The following is a 12,351-nucleotide window of genomic DNA, read 5'->3' as shown; positions in this document are numbered from 1 at the left end:
GGAATAACATGTTTTGGACAGAAAGAGCAGCCAGTGAAAAGGCCCTGCGGTGGGAGCAGGCTTGATGTGTTTAAGTAAAAGCAAGGAGGCCCATGGATTGGAGGCAGGCACGGGTCCAGTTGAGGTCAGGGCTGGGGAGCAGGCAGGCAGCATCTTTCAGCCATGGGTAGGACTTTGGTCTAGATGCTAAGTGTTGGGGGAAGCCATTGACGAACAGGCTTACTTCACAGGAACTTCTGGCATTTGATTTTACCCAAATAGGTAAAGGTAAATTTTGAAAAGAAAACAATTTGACATCCATGCATGGCAAGTTCCAGAACAGGTTTTTAGTTGGGTGACTGTGACTGCTTAGGAAAAGATTAAGCTGCTGTGATCCTTCAACACCAGCCAGACTCCCTCTCCACTCCACCACTGCAACTGGATGGGCCCAGACAGTTTATCTTGATCCAGCAAAGCGTTTGGCAAGACAGAAATGTGAGCTGGATTTAAAACTGAAGAATTTTGATAAAGCTGAAGAAGATCTCTAGAAGGTTGTTCCTTCTACAAGCTCCATCCTGGTTCTGAGCTGCCTGGTATTGTCATGAGACCCCTGAAAGGAGGCAGGGAAGCTGCTCTCCACCCCGCAGGTGGCTGCTGGCTGTGAGGGAGCCCCAGCACAATGGGTGACTGAAGCCCATTCAAGGCAGCCTTGACAGATTGTAAAGTTGGGTGGAAACCAACAAGATGAAACTCACCAGGGACGAATGCTAAATCCTGTGTTGAGGTTGTGAAAAATTGGTTACATAAGAAGACTGGGAAATCTGGTTAGATGGAAATTTCTGAGAAAGAGGGAGGAAGGGGGAGAGGGAGAGACAAAAGGAGGGAAACAAGAAAAGAAAAAGAAAAAAAAGAATGAAAGAAGAGAAGGGAGAGAAGGTAGGAGGAAGGGAGTAAGGGAGGAAGGAAGGAAGGAAGGAAGGAAGGAAGGAAGGAAGGAAGGAAGGAAGGAACAAGGAAGGGAGGGAGGGAGGGAGGAGGGAGGAAAAAAGAATCTGGTATCACAAACTCATAACAAGGTTCTTTAAGTCAGAGGATCAACTAGGAGACCCAATGAGGAGAGAATCCTGTGGTCCTCTGGGGGACAATGTCCTTGCTCTAAGTATCCAATCCCTTTTGGGACACCACACTGTGAGAAGAAGAAGGTGAAAATCAGAGAAAACCAAGAGAGGGATACCAGATTAGTGAGGATTTGGCCACCCAGAAACTACATAATGATGACAACCAGAAACTGGAAAAAAAGAGAGCTTGGCTGTGAGGCTAGGGAAGGCTTCAAATGTGAGGTTCAAATGTAGCTAAGGAAGAAGGAAAAGACTGCCATACATGAACCAGTGGGACCGATTGGTGATTCCCAGAGAGAAACTGCTTGCACCTCTAGAAGAAATTCCTAAGCATTATGACTGCCCAACGATGGATCTTATCTGAGTGGAGGTGAGCTTCCACTTCACCCTGGGCCAACAATAGCACCATTATCGCGCCCTTCCTCGTCAAGCATATGCTAGATCCTTGATAACATTATCTCAATTAATCATAACAACAGCCACACGAGGTAGAGATTATTACAATTCTCACTTTAAAGGAAGGCTGAGGACCAGAGGAGAAGTAACTTGCTCATGGCTCAACAGGCAGAAGCTAGAGACCAGGACTGACTGATTCCCATTGCGTGGGTGTTTGTGCAGGTAGAACTGGGCAGTTGCTACACTTTTTGGAAACACTCGTGACGGTCTCACCTCTGAATGTGTGGTGAGCCTTTCTCCCTCCCAAATTTTGCACCAAATTTCAAGGGCTCTGGACCTCCAAGAACCCGGGTGATTGGACCCTCTTCGTTGCACTCCCTTGCAGCTCTGGGTCTGGGAGCGCGGGGTCGGGGCTGCAGGGTGAGCGGAGGGCGGGCAGGGCGGGCGGGCGCCGTGCGGAGCTGGGCGGTGAGGGGGCGGCGCCCCAGGCCCGCGGGGTGGGGCGCCGCCTGCAGGGGGCGCTGGCGGCGGCTCCGGGCGGAGACAATCGCGCTGAGCGGCCGCCGCAGCCAGAGCGGGAGCCCGAGCGGCGCGGCGCGGCGCAGAGCTGGGGCTGAGCGGGGCCGGCCGAGCGGGGCCGGGCGGGAGCCATGGGCCGCTAGGGCCCCGCCGAGCCCCGCGATGCCGCCGCCGAGTGGCCCCAGCGTCCTCGCGCGGCTGCTGCCGCTGCTGGGGCTGCTGCTCGGCGGCGCCTCCCGGGCTCCCGGCAAGTCGCCGCCGGAGCCCCCCAGCCCGCAGGGTGAGTCTCGGCCAGGAGGGGCAGCGATCGCGGGCCTGCGCCCCCTCCATCGGGCCCCCGCCCGCCAGCCCCCTCTTCGCGGCGCTCGTGAATTGGGGGGGTACTCTGTTCCGTGGGTTTGGGTGGGGGGAGCCAGGCGACTTCGGGTCGGCGCTTACGGGGGAGAGGAGGAAGGGAGAGGGAGACTGCCAGGGCGGGGGTCTCGGGGAGACACAATGGGGAGAGCGGGGGTCCCCAGGCTCCGCGCCGCCTCCCCCTCTCGCCTTGTTTTTCTCTCTCCTGGTCCGCGAGGCGCTGCTGCCTGAGCCATTGTCTACCGAAGACACCCGCCCAGGGGCGGGCTGGGGCGGGCGCCCGCTCCGCAGCCCCCTGCGGGTTCCTCGCTCCCGACGCGGGCTGGGTGGGGGCGCCAGCATCGGCTGCCACCTTGGACCCGGACGGGGGCTGGGCGCCTGGAGCTGGGTTGGAAGGGGGGAGGGGAGAAGGGGGAGTGGGTGAGGCGGTGGGCGGATTGACTGCTCGAATGGGGTTCTTCGCTCTGGATCCTGACAGCCCCCGGCCGGCCCCCCAGGTTCAGAATTGGGGGTGTACCAAAGAAACGCTGTCAAACCTTGAGGGGGGAGGGCATGCAGTTTGGGGGGGATCTGGAAAAAGGGGTACGCGGTGATTCCCAGCCAAAGCGCATGGCAGGGCTGTGGTGGTGGAGCCATGCTGAGCTGGCTAGCTGGCTGTGGGCTGTGCCGGCTAGGAGGGCAGGTGCCTGGGTTCCCGTCCAGCAGGCCTCCGGCCACTCCTATCCCCAGCCCTCCCCCAGGTCACCCCTCCTCATCTAACCTCTCCATCGCGGTGGAGGAGAGCCTCCCGGCGCCTCACGGGCCCAGGTGGGTGTGTGAGGTGGGGGGTGGGGTGGTCTCCTGCAGCGGGAGAGGGTGGGAGAGCTAGACCATGACTCCCTACCGACGCCTGGGTTCTCGGGGCCTCGCCCACTCCAGCCCTGCGCCCACCTTCCAGCCTCCTGCCCCACCACCCCAGCTACTGTTCCCTCTATCGCCTCTGGGCCCCGTCCCTGCCCGAAACGGTGCTCTCCATTCCTCATCTCCCCACCAAGGAGCTGACAGGAAAAACGAGGGGTGGGGGGGGGCGTCTGGATGAGGGAAGTGGGGTCCGGATGAAGGCAGGGGGTCGGATTTCCTCCTGGAATGAGGCAGGGCTGAAGCCTGGAGAGGCGGATACAGTATGGAATGCCAAGCTTGAGAAATGGGGAAGGCTCACCTCTGGCCTCAGTCTTCCCTGCTCTCTGCGGGAGGAGAGGAGGGTTTGATGGATAGGAAGGGGCCCTGGCTTCTCAAGAAGCCTCTCCTTCAAGTCCTGTACCCCAGGGGAGGGGGCCCAGGGCATTGGCTGGAATAGAGCCAGGATAGAGGGCTCTCCCAGGCCACTGGCTGAGAGCCCAGGTTGAGGGGAAGCGGGGAGAGAATCTGCTAGGCACCTGCCCACCCCTTCCCACCAATGTCTCCTTCAGGCCTACCCACCCACCCCCGTCGTGTTCCTTGGGCCCCTTCCCCTCATCTGAGGCTCTGGCCCTTAGAACCCAAAGCATTCCCTCAAATGACCATATTCCAGACTCCTGGGTCCCTTCTTCCCAGCTGCTCCATCCAGCTGCTCCTAGCCGGGGGTAGGGGTGGGGAGTAGCCAAGCCCCTCTGGCTTCTCAGAATTCCTCCTGAGTGGTAGTGGAGGAGGGGCAGGGAGACTGTCAGCTCCTGGGAAAAGCAGAGTAGGAAAGAGTCAAGTGTGTGCACCCACCCTGCCAAGTTGGGCTTTGGCCTGGGAGGGGTGAGGGAGGTGGGTTCAGGAGAACAGCTGGATGGGATGCCAGGGCCAGGCGTGTCGCTGGCCTCGGGGTTGGAAGCCTGAGATAAGACACCTGTCACTGTTGAGTGTCAGGCTCCACCCATGAGTCCCCCTTACCTCCCCATGCCCTGCTGCCCTGAGCTTCCAGGGCACTTGGACTCTCCTAGGTTGGACTCTCCAGCACCTAACCCACTCCCCACCCATCTTCTGGGCCCTGCAGTGAGGCCTCTGTACCTTTCTAGGTATGGAAACCTCCTCCCATTACTAGCAGCAAGGTAGGGGTGAGGTATGTTCTTGAGGGAGGGACCTTGCTGAGTGGAGAGAGGTAGATGGTAATACGGATCAGAGAGGCTGCCTGGGGAGTCCATGACGACAACTCCAGGCCTGGTCCCTACCGGGTCACTCTGTCTGAGCTCAGGACACCTGCAGGCCCACCCTGGACAAGCTGTCCTGGGTCCAGGGGCAGAGGTGGCTGGAAAGCAAAAAACTTGGACTTCCCTTCTCAGCCCTCTCCACACCACTTTCCCTTGGGCCTGGGTCAGCCCCCCCCAGATCTCCTTCCCCTTGCCAGGGCCCCAGCTCTCTGCCCATCTCCTGGGAGGAATGAGGGCGTTGCCATGGTGACTGACTTGTAGCTGACCAGTTGGGAGGGGGCAGGCAGTACTTGGGAGGGGGAGGGGTTAGGGAGGTACTCGGTGGGGCTTAGGGCTTGGGGTGAGTCCCTAAATCTGAAAGGAAACAAGCTTGTGCAAAGGATTCTGGGAAGAGAATGAATGAGGGGAATGACCAGCTCCCTAGTGTCCCCTTTCTCAGCTTTCTCTTCAGAACCAAAACTCTGACCCAGCCTCCCTCCCTCCCCTTCTCATTGGCTGAATCTTGGTCCCTCTCCTCTCCATCTGCAGACCCTTGGTCTTCTGCTTAGTCCTCCTTTCTCAGCCCTCAGCCCTCTCCCCTCCCTGACACGTGCCCCATAGGGTCCAGTGGTTAAGAATTTGGGTCTAGAGTCATACTTCCAGGTTTGGATCCCAGGTCTCCCGTTAACTGCAATGCAAGTGTCTAAACTTTGAGTCTCAGCCTCTTAATCTGTAAGATGGACTAAGAACATATTTGATGAGTCTAATACATCATTGACTGTAAGATGCACCATTATTTCATGTGCCAGTAAGAAAAGAAAAAATGCTGCCAATTGTAATTATGACATCATCAATCATAGGCATAATCTGAGTTCGGAAATGTTAAAATGTGGAAAAAGTGCATGTGTTAGCACCCCCTACCTCACAGGCTGGTGTGAGGTTTAAATGAGGGCCCTACCAATGCCGACTCTTAGGAAACCTTGTCTCACCTGGACCCCAAAGCTGCTTCTAACCCACAGCCCCCTCCTCTGATCTTGGGGCTCCCTCCAGTTCTCTTTCCCCCCGTTCCTCCTCACTCTCCTCACCCCACAGAGATCCTGATCAAGGTGCAGGTGTATGTGAGCGGGGAGCTGGTGCCCTTGGCCCGGGCCTCAGTGGATGTGTTTGGGAACCGGATGCTGCTTGCCGCTGGCACCACGGACTCAGAGGGCGTGGCCATACTGCCCCTCAGCTACCGTTTGGGCACCTGGGTGCTGGTCACTGCTGCTCGCCCTGGCTTTCTCACCAACTCTGTGCCCTGGCGTGTTGACAAGCTGCCCTGTGAGTGCAGGGGCAGGTGGAGGGGGGGTGGGCAGCAGCTGACCCCATCAGCCCCTTCCCAAAATAGTCCCCGGGGGTGGAGGGGGCAGACTTTCCAGCAGCTGCTGCCCGGGCAGGGGTACACAGAGGGGGCTGAAGGAAGATGAAGTCACTGGGATTCAGATGGAAGGGGTGCCCGGCCTTGGGGTTTGGGGGGAGCTTTCTCTGGTGCTGACAGGCCACCCCTCCCACAGTGTATGCATCAGTCAGCCTCTACCTGCTTCCTGAGCGGCCGGCCACCCTCATCCTCTATGAGGACCTGGTGCACATCCTCTTGGGCTCTCCTGGTAAGGCTCCTCTTTCCCCCCTACCTCATACCAGCTCCTCTTCTTCCCCCCCTGACCTGGGTGTAGAGAGCTCCACTCTTCCACAGATTAGCTGGATGCCCTTGAGCAAGTCCCTTAACCTCTCTGAGCCTTAGTTTGTTCCTCTGTAAGATGTGGATATTGATAGTATCTATGTGATCAGATTGAAGTAAGGATTAAATATCATCAAACATGCAAAAAAAAAAAAACAGCACAGAAGGTGGTCAATAAATGTTTATTATTATTGGGGCTTCTCGTGATTTCTATTCTCCCTCTACTCCTACCATTAGAATCCCCACTCCCTGCCACCTGTTTCACTGGTGGATCTACATGTACTTCTTGTGCACCTACTGGATGCTTGGTTATGTTAGAAGGCCGCGAGGGGGTCATTCCATAGCTATTGGACAACTGTCAAGTGCAAGGCCTGGAGAAATCCCACAGTGTACCTGTCTACTCAAGGCTTCAGTCTCTGTGCTGCGCCAGGCATTGTGTCTGGTGCTGGGGAACAATGGGAAGAAAGAACCCGCTCCGTGCCTTGTGGAGTTCACAGACAAGTAGGAAGACAAACAGATCCCTGCAAACCCTGAACTAATTACAAAGCAGGTAGAGCCGTGGAGTAGAGGGCAGCCGCCCTTAGTATTGAGACAGCTCTACCCTGTGAATGTAGCAGGGCAAGAGAATTTGGGGACGGGAGCTATGGACCATGTGGGCTTGGGAGTTGAAGGGGGAGCAAGGAGGCGCCCTCCCTGGAGAGGAATCCAGATGCAGGGGCAGAAGTGGACAGTGAGGGTGCAGGGAATGCTCTGGTCTGGCTCTGCAGGTGGCGTGCCTGGTGCAGACTGGTTGATCTGGCTCGTACTAGGGAGCCACAGTGGATTTTGGAGACAGAAGGACACCCACCCCCACCCCCTCCAATTTATATTCTTAGCTTGTGCCCTTGTTCCCAAGTTACTTGTTTGCTTACCTTCGTTTCCCTGGTCCTGAACCAGAGGCTCCTAAAAACTGTCTTTGGAGGTTTGGAAAATGCACACAAGGGGCATCTGGCTGGCTCAGTCGGTAGAGCATGCAACTCTCGATCTCAAGGTTGTGAGTTCAAGCCCATGTTGGGTGTGGAGTCTACTTTAAAAAACAATTAAAAAATAACACAATGCCAAATTATCTCTTTGTTGCCCCCTAGTTTGCAGCCCTCCCATGGCTCCCACTGCTTTCAAAGTCAAGCCTCAAGTCCTTCACAAAGCTGACTGTGCCCTGTGGGGCCTACGTGCCACTCAGTCACCTGGGGTCCCCAGCCATCACACTGCCCCATGCCTCTGGGCCTTTCTCTTGTCCGTTTTCCTGGAGGCCCCTTTATATCCTATTTCCTGGTGGAGTCTTACCACGCAAGATTCCACAGGACCTACCCCAGCTGGGTGGGCCGAGTGGCCTTTGTACCGTATTTTAATAGCAAGGTATGATGTTAAGGGGCTAAGTTGGGCTGGCACCAGGCTTCCTGGGCTTCAGTTAGGCTCCAGGATTGTGACCTTGGGCAAGTCACTAAACTTCTCCTGCCTCCATTTCTGCATGTACACAACAGGGTTGATAATGAAAGCACCTACTTCAGGGGCTGTTGTACTAATCATAGGGGTTAACACTGATTAGAACAGTGTCCAGTATATCTTAAAGCTTAATAAGTGTTAGCGACGACCACACTGTACTGGAATTCTGTTTATACGCCCCCTCCACCCCAAAACAGGCAGACAGACAGACGCGCGCGCGTGCACACACACACACACACACACACACGACCTAAGCTGTGTAATGTAGTAGTCAGTAGCCACATGTGGCTCTTTAAATAGATTAAAAATTCATTAAATTGGGGCGCCTGGGTGGCGCAGTTGGTTAAGCGTCCGACTTCAGCTCAGGTCACGATCTCGTGGTCCGTGAGTTCGAGCCCCGCGTCAGGCTCTGGGCTGATGGCTCAGAGCCTGGAGCCTGTTTCGGATTCTGTGTCTCCCTCTCTCTCTGCCCCTCCCCCGTTCATGCTCTGTCTCTCTCTCTGTCCCAAAAATAAATAAATGTTGAAAAAAAATAAAAATTCATTAAATTAAAAAAAAAGAAAAATGAATCCAGTTTCTCAGTCACACTAGCCACCTCTCAAGTGCTTAATAGCCATGTGTCTCTAATGGGGACTGTAATGGGCAGCACAGAGAACATTTCCATCCATCACAGCAGAAAGTTCTAATGGGTACCAAAATGGACAGTGCTGCACAAGACTGTGAACTTGAAGGCAGGGAATTGCGGATTGTGTTTTATTCAACTTTGTATCTCTAGCACCTAGCACAGTGTTGCCACACAGTAGTCAATAGTAACTGTTTGAGGACCTGAACTTCAGCATTTTATGGGTTAATGAGGAAGCAGTGTTTCAGAGAGAGCAAGTAACTCGCTCAGGGTCACACAGCCAGGACTAGATTTCAGGTCCGTGTCCTTTTTCCTTTCCAGGTTAACATTCTATGAATGCCCAGTTCTCTCCCCAAGTCACAACCCTCCCTGACCTTCCCAAGTGGCCTGACCCAATAGCTCCCTTCTCCTCGGATACTTGCTTTCTGCTCCTGGTCCCTGGGGAACCTTGTCCCTGGCCAATCCACAGGAGGCCCCCCTCTCCATCCAGGTGCCCGCTCCCAGCCGTGGGTGCAGTTCCAGCGCCGGGCTGCCCGCCTGCCGGTCAGCTCTACCTACAGCCAGCTCTGGGCCTCGCTCACACCCGCCAGCACCCAGCAGGAAATGCGTGCTTTCCCTGCCTTCCTGGGCACCGAGGCCTCCAGCTCAGGTATGCTGGGTGTCAGCATGGAAGGGATGTCCTCCTCCCATCAGGACTCACCCCTCAGCCCTTGTGTCTCCTTCCCCCACCCAGGCAATGGCTCCTGGCTGGAGCTGATGCCGCTGGCTGCTGTCAGCGTGCACCTACTAACAGGCAACGGAACAGAAGTGCCACTCTCAGGCCCCATTCACCTGTCCCTGCCCGTGCCCTCCGAGCCTCGTGCCCTTACTGCGGGCACCAGCATTCCAGCCTGGAGGTTCGACCCCAAGAGTGGTGAGTGCCTCAAGGGGTGCAGCTGCTGGAGTTTGGGGGAAGAAAGAGGGACTTAGCTGGGGGGGGGGGGGGAGTGGCATTGAGTTTCATGAAACTCCCGCCTCTCCAGGGCTGTGGGTACGCAACGGCACTGGTGTGATCCGGAAGGAAGGCCGGCAGCTCTACTGGACCTTCATTTCCCCCCAGCTGGGGTACTGGGCAGCTGCCATGGCTTCCCCCACCACTGGTGAGAGATGGGGGGACAGTGGGGACAGGGGGCAGTGGGGGAAGGGGAGGTTGGGAGCATAGACTCCTGAAAGGCAGGAAGGGCGTCCATGCCTGGAATGCTAAGCCCTTGCCTGGCACAGGACTGGTCACCATCACATCAGGCATCCAGGACATCGGCACCTACCACACCATCTTTCTGCTCACCATCCTGGCAGCGCTGGCCCTGCTGGTGCTCATCCTGCTGTGTCTGCTCATCTACTACTGCCGGTGAGTGCCTCCCAATCCCCCAACCTCCCCTCATCCCATGCGGACAGAAGCCTGCTCTGTGCCTGGTGTTGGGCTGGGCGCTTGGGCCCCAAAGATGCATAAAATACAATTCCAGTCTTCAAGGCACTGACAGGAAAGGACCGCCAGTGCACATGCTCAGACCTGAGAGACTGGTGGCTGAAGAGACGTGGCGGGGGGGGGGGGGGGGGGGGGGGAGGCAGGACCCACAGGCCAGGCCCCTCCAAAGGGACGGTCGGTCAGCAGCCGCTCCCGCCTCAGGCTAGACGTGGCCCTGGTTGGCTTACGTGCTCCCCCCAGGTTCCCACAGCGCCTCCTACAAGCGAAGGACACCCACAGACACCCAAGCTCTTTCCACAGACCTCTCCCCAGGCCCACCTGGGTTCCCCAGCATTTCTCCTGAGTCACAGGCATTCTCCCCACCCCTCCAACTATATTCAACCCTCGCCTTGCAAATATGGGGTGAGGGAGCAGCTCAGGCCCCCAACGCTTTCCTGAGGTCCCGCCCCCCCCCCCCAATACCTTCCAGGAGACGCTGCCTGAAGCCGAGGCAACAGCACCGCAAGCTGCAGCTGTCCGGGCCCTCTGATGGTAACAAACGAGACCAGGCCACCTCGATGTCCCAGCTCCACCTCATTTGTGGGGGACCCTTGGAGCCCGCCTCGTCGGGAGACCCTGAGGCTCCGCCCCCAGGCCCCCTGCACTCGGCCTTCTCCAGCTCTCGGGACTTGGCCGCCTCCCGGGACGACTTCTTCCGCGCCAAGCCGCGCTCCGCCAGCCGCCCGGCCGCCGAGCCTGGGGGCGCCCGCGGGGGCGAGGGCGCGGGGCTCAAGGGCGCCCGCTCCGTCGAGGGTCCCGGCGGGCTGGAGCCAGGCCTAGAGGAATACCGGCGGGGGGGCTCGGCGACCCCCGCCTTCCTGCAGGAGCCGCCCTCTCCGCCGCCGCCCTTCGAGCACTACCTGGGCCACAAGGGAGCAGCCGAGAGCAAGCCCCCCGACTTCCTCCTGTCGCAGTCGGTGGACCAGCTGGCGCGGCCGCCGTCGCTCAGCCAGGCCGGGCAGCTCATCTTCTGCGGCTCCATCGACCACCTCAAGGACAGCGTCTACCGCAACGTCATGCCCACCCTGGTGATTCCGGCGCACTACGTACGCCTCGGCGGCGAGGCGGGCGCAGCGGGGGCGGGCGACGAGCCAGCCCCGCCCGAGGGCACGGGCCCCGGCCCCGCGCGCCCTTTCCCCGCGCCCGACCCCCAGCGCCCGCTGATGCAGGGCCACTCGAGCGCGGGCGGCGAGGGCGGCGGGGGCGGCGGCGGCGAGGGCTGGGGGGGCGGGCGCTCGGCGCCGGTCAGTGGCTCGGTCACCATCCCGGTGCTGTTCAACGAGTCCACCATGGCGCAGCTCAACGGGGAGCTGCAGGCGCTGACCGAGAAGAAGCTGCTCGAACTGGGCGTGAAGCCTCACCCGCGCGCCTGGTTTGTGTCCCTGGACGGGCGCTCCAACTCGCAAGTGCGCCACTCCTACATCGACCTGCAGGCGGGCGGGGGCGGCCGCAGCACCGACGCCAGCCTGGACTCGGGCGTCGACGTTCACGAGGCGCGGCCTGCGCGCCGGCGGCCCCTGCGCGAGGAGCGGGAGCGGACCCCGTCCGCCGCCCCGCCGCCACCCCCGCCGCCGCCGCCGCCTCCCGCGCCCCCGCGCCTGGCGCTCAGCGAGGACACGGAGCCGAGCAGCAGCGAGAGCCGCACGGGCCTCTGCTCCCCCGAGGACAACTCGCTGACGCCGCTGCTGGACGAAGTGGCGGCGCCCGAGGGCCGGGCGGCCACGGTACCCCGGGGTCGGGGCCGCAGCCGTGGGGACAGTTCCCGCAGCAGCGCCAGCGAGCTGCGGCGCGACTCGCTCACCAGCCCGGAGGACGAGCTGGGGGCGGAGGTGGGCGACGAGGCGGGCGACAAGAAGAGCCCTTGGCAGCGCCGGGAGGAGCGGCCGCTTATGGTGTTCAACGTCAAGTAGCGGCTCCGCCCGGGCCGGCCCCGCCCCCGCCCCCGCCCCTTCCGCCCGGGCCCGCCCCCAGGGTGCGTGCCCCCGGGGCCCGCGGGGGCCCTCGCTCTTAGTCTTCAGTCCCCCTCCTGGAGAGGTGCCCGGGGGCCTGCGGAGCTGTCCAGTGGTATGTACTGGGTAATGTTTCGGGAGGGACCCGTGTCGACCTCCGACCGGGAGGTGGGAGGGGTCCAGACTCCCATTGGGAGGTGCTGGGGAAGGAGGGCTGGGTGGGGGGAAGCAGTGCCTGTATAAACGTGGCTGTACATAGAAAGATCTATTGTGGGAAAGCAGGAGGGGCAACCGGCCTCAGCAGCTAGTGTGAGGGCTGGGAAGGGAGGGGGCCTTCTCTGTGGACCCCAGGGAGGGGAGGGGATGCTGCTTGCTGACTAGCCCACCTCTGGGCTACGAAGTCACAGGGCTGGTGGCGGGGGCGGCTCTGGGGACTAGGGGATAATGTGATGGGATTGCTGTGGGTAACGGCAAATATAAAACTGGTGAGATTAACTCCGTGTGGGTCTTTCTGTGGGGTTGGGGAATGTGGACAGGGGATGGGGGCCCTTGCTCGTGGTGGGGCAGGCAGGGTGGCCA

General features: G+C 59.3%; 1 protein-coding gene across 1 annotated transcript; it reads left to right on the top strand.

The window, feature by feature from the left end:
- The first annotated feature begins 2,048 nt into the window (after nt 1-2,048).
- FAM171A2 (family with sequence similarity 171 member A2) lies at nt 2,049-12,267 on the top strand. The gene is made up of 8 exons (XM_023243573.2): nt 2,049-2,292; nt 5,591-5,818; nt 6,052-6,144; nt 8,810-8,968; nt 9,053-9,232; nt 9,342-9,458; nt 9,580-9,706; nt 10,254-12,267. The coding sequence occupies exons 1-8, from the start codon at nt 2,175-2,177 to the stop codon at nt 11,731-11,733; spliced, it is 2,502 nt and encodes an 833-aa protein (XP_023099341.2). The 5' UTR covers nt 2,049-2,174; the 3' UTR covers nt 11,734-12,267.
- Nucleotides 12,268-12,351: the final 84 nt, after the last annotated feature.

The sequence above is a fragment of the Felis catus genome, chromosome E1 (assembly GCF_018350175.1).
Source record: "Felis catus isolate Fca126 chromosome E1, F.catus_Fca126_mat1.0, whole genome shotgun sequence".
Classification (NCBI taxonomy): domain Eukaryota; kingdom Metazoa; phylum Chordata; class Mammalia; order Carnivora; family Felidae; genus Felis; species Felis catus.
The sequence above is the reverse complement of the archived record's forward strand: the minus strand, read 5'-3'. Positions and strand labels throughout refer to the sequence as shown.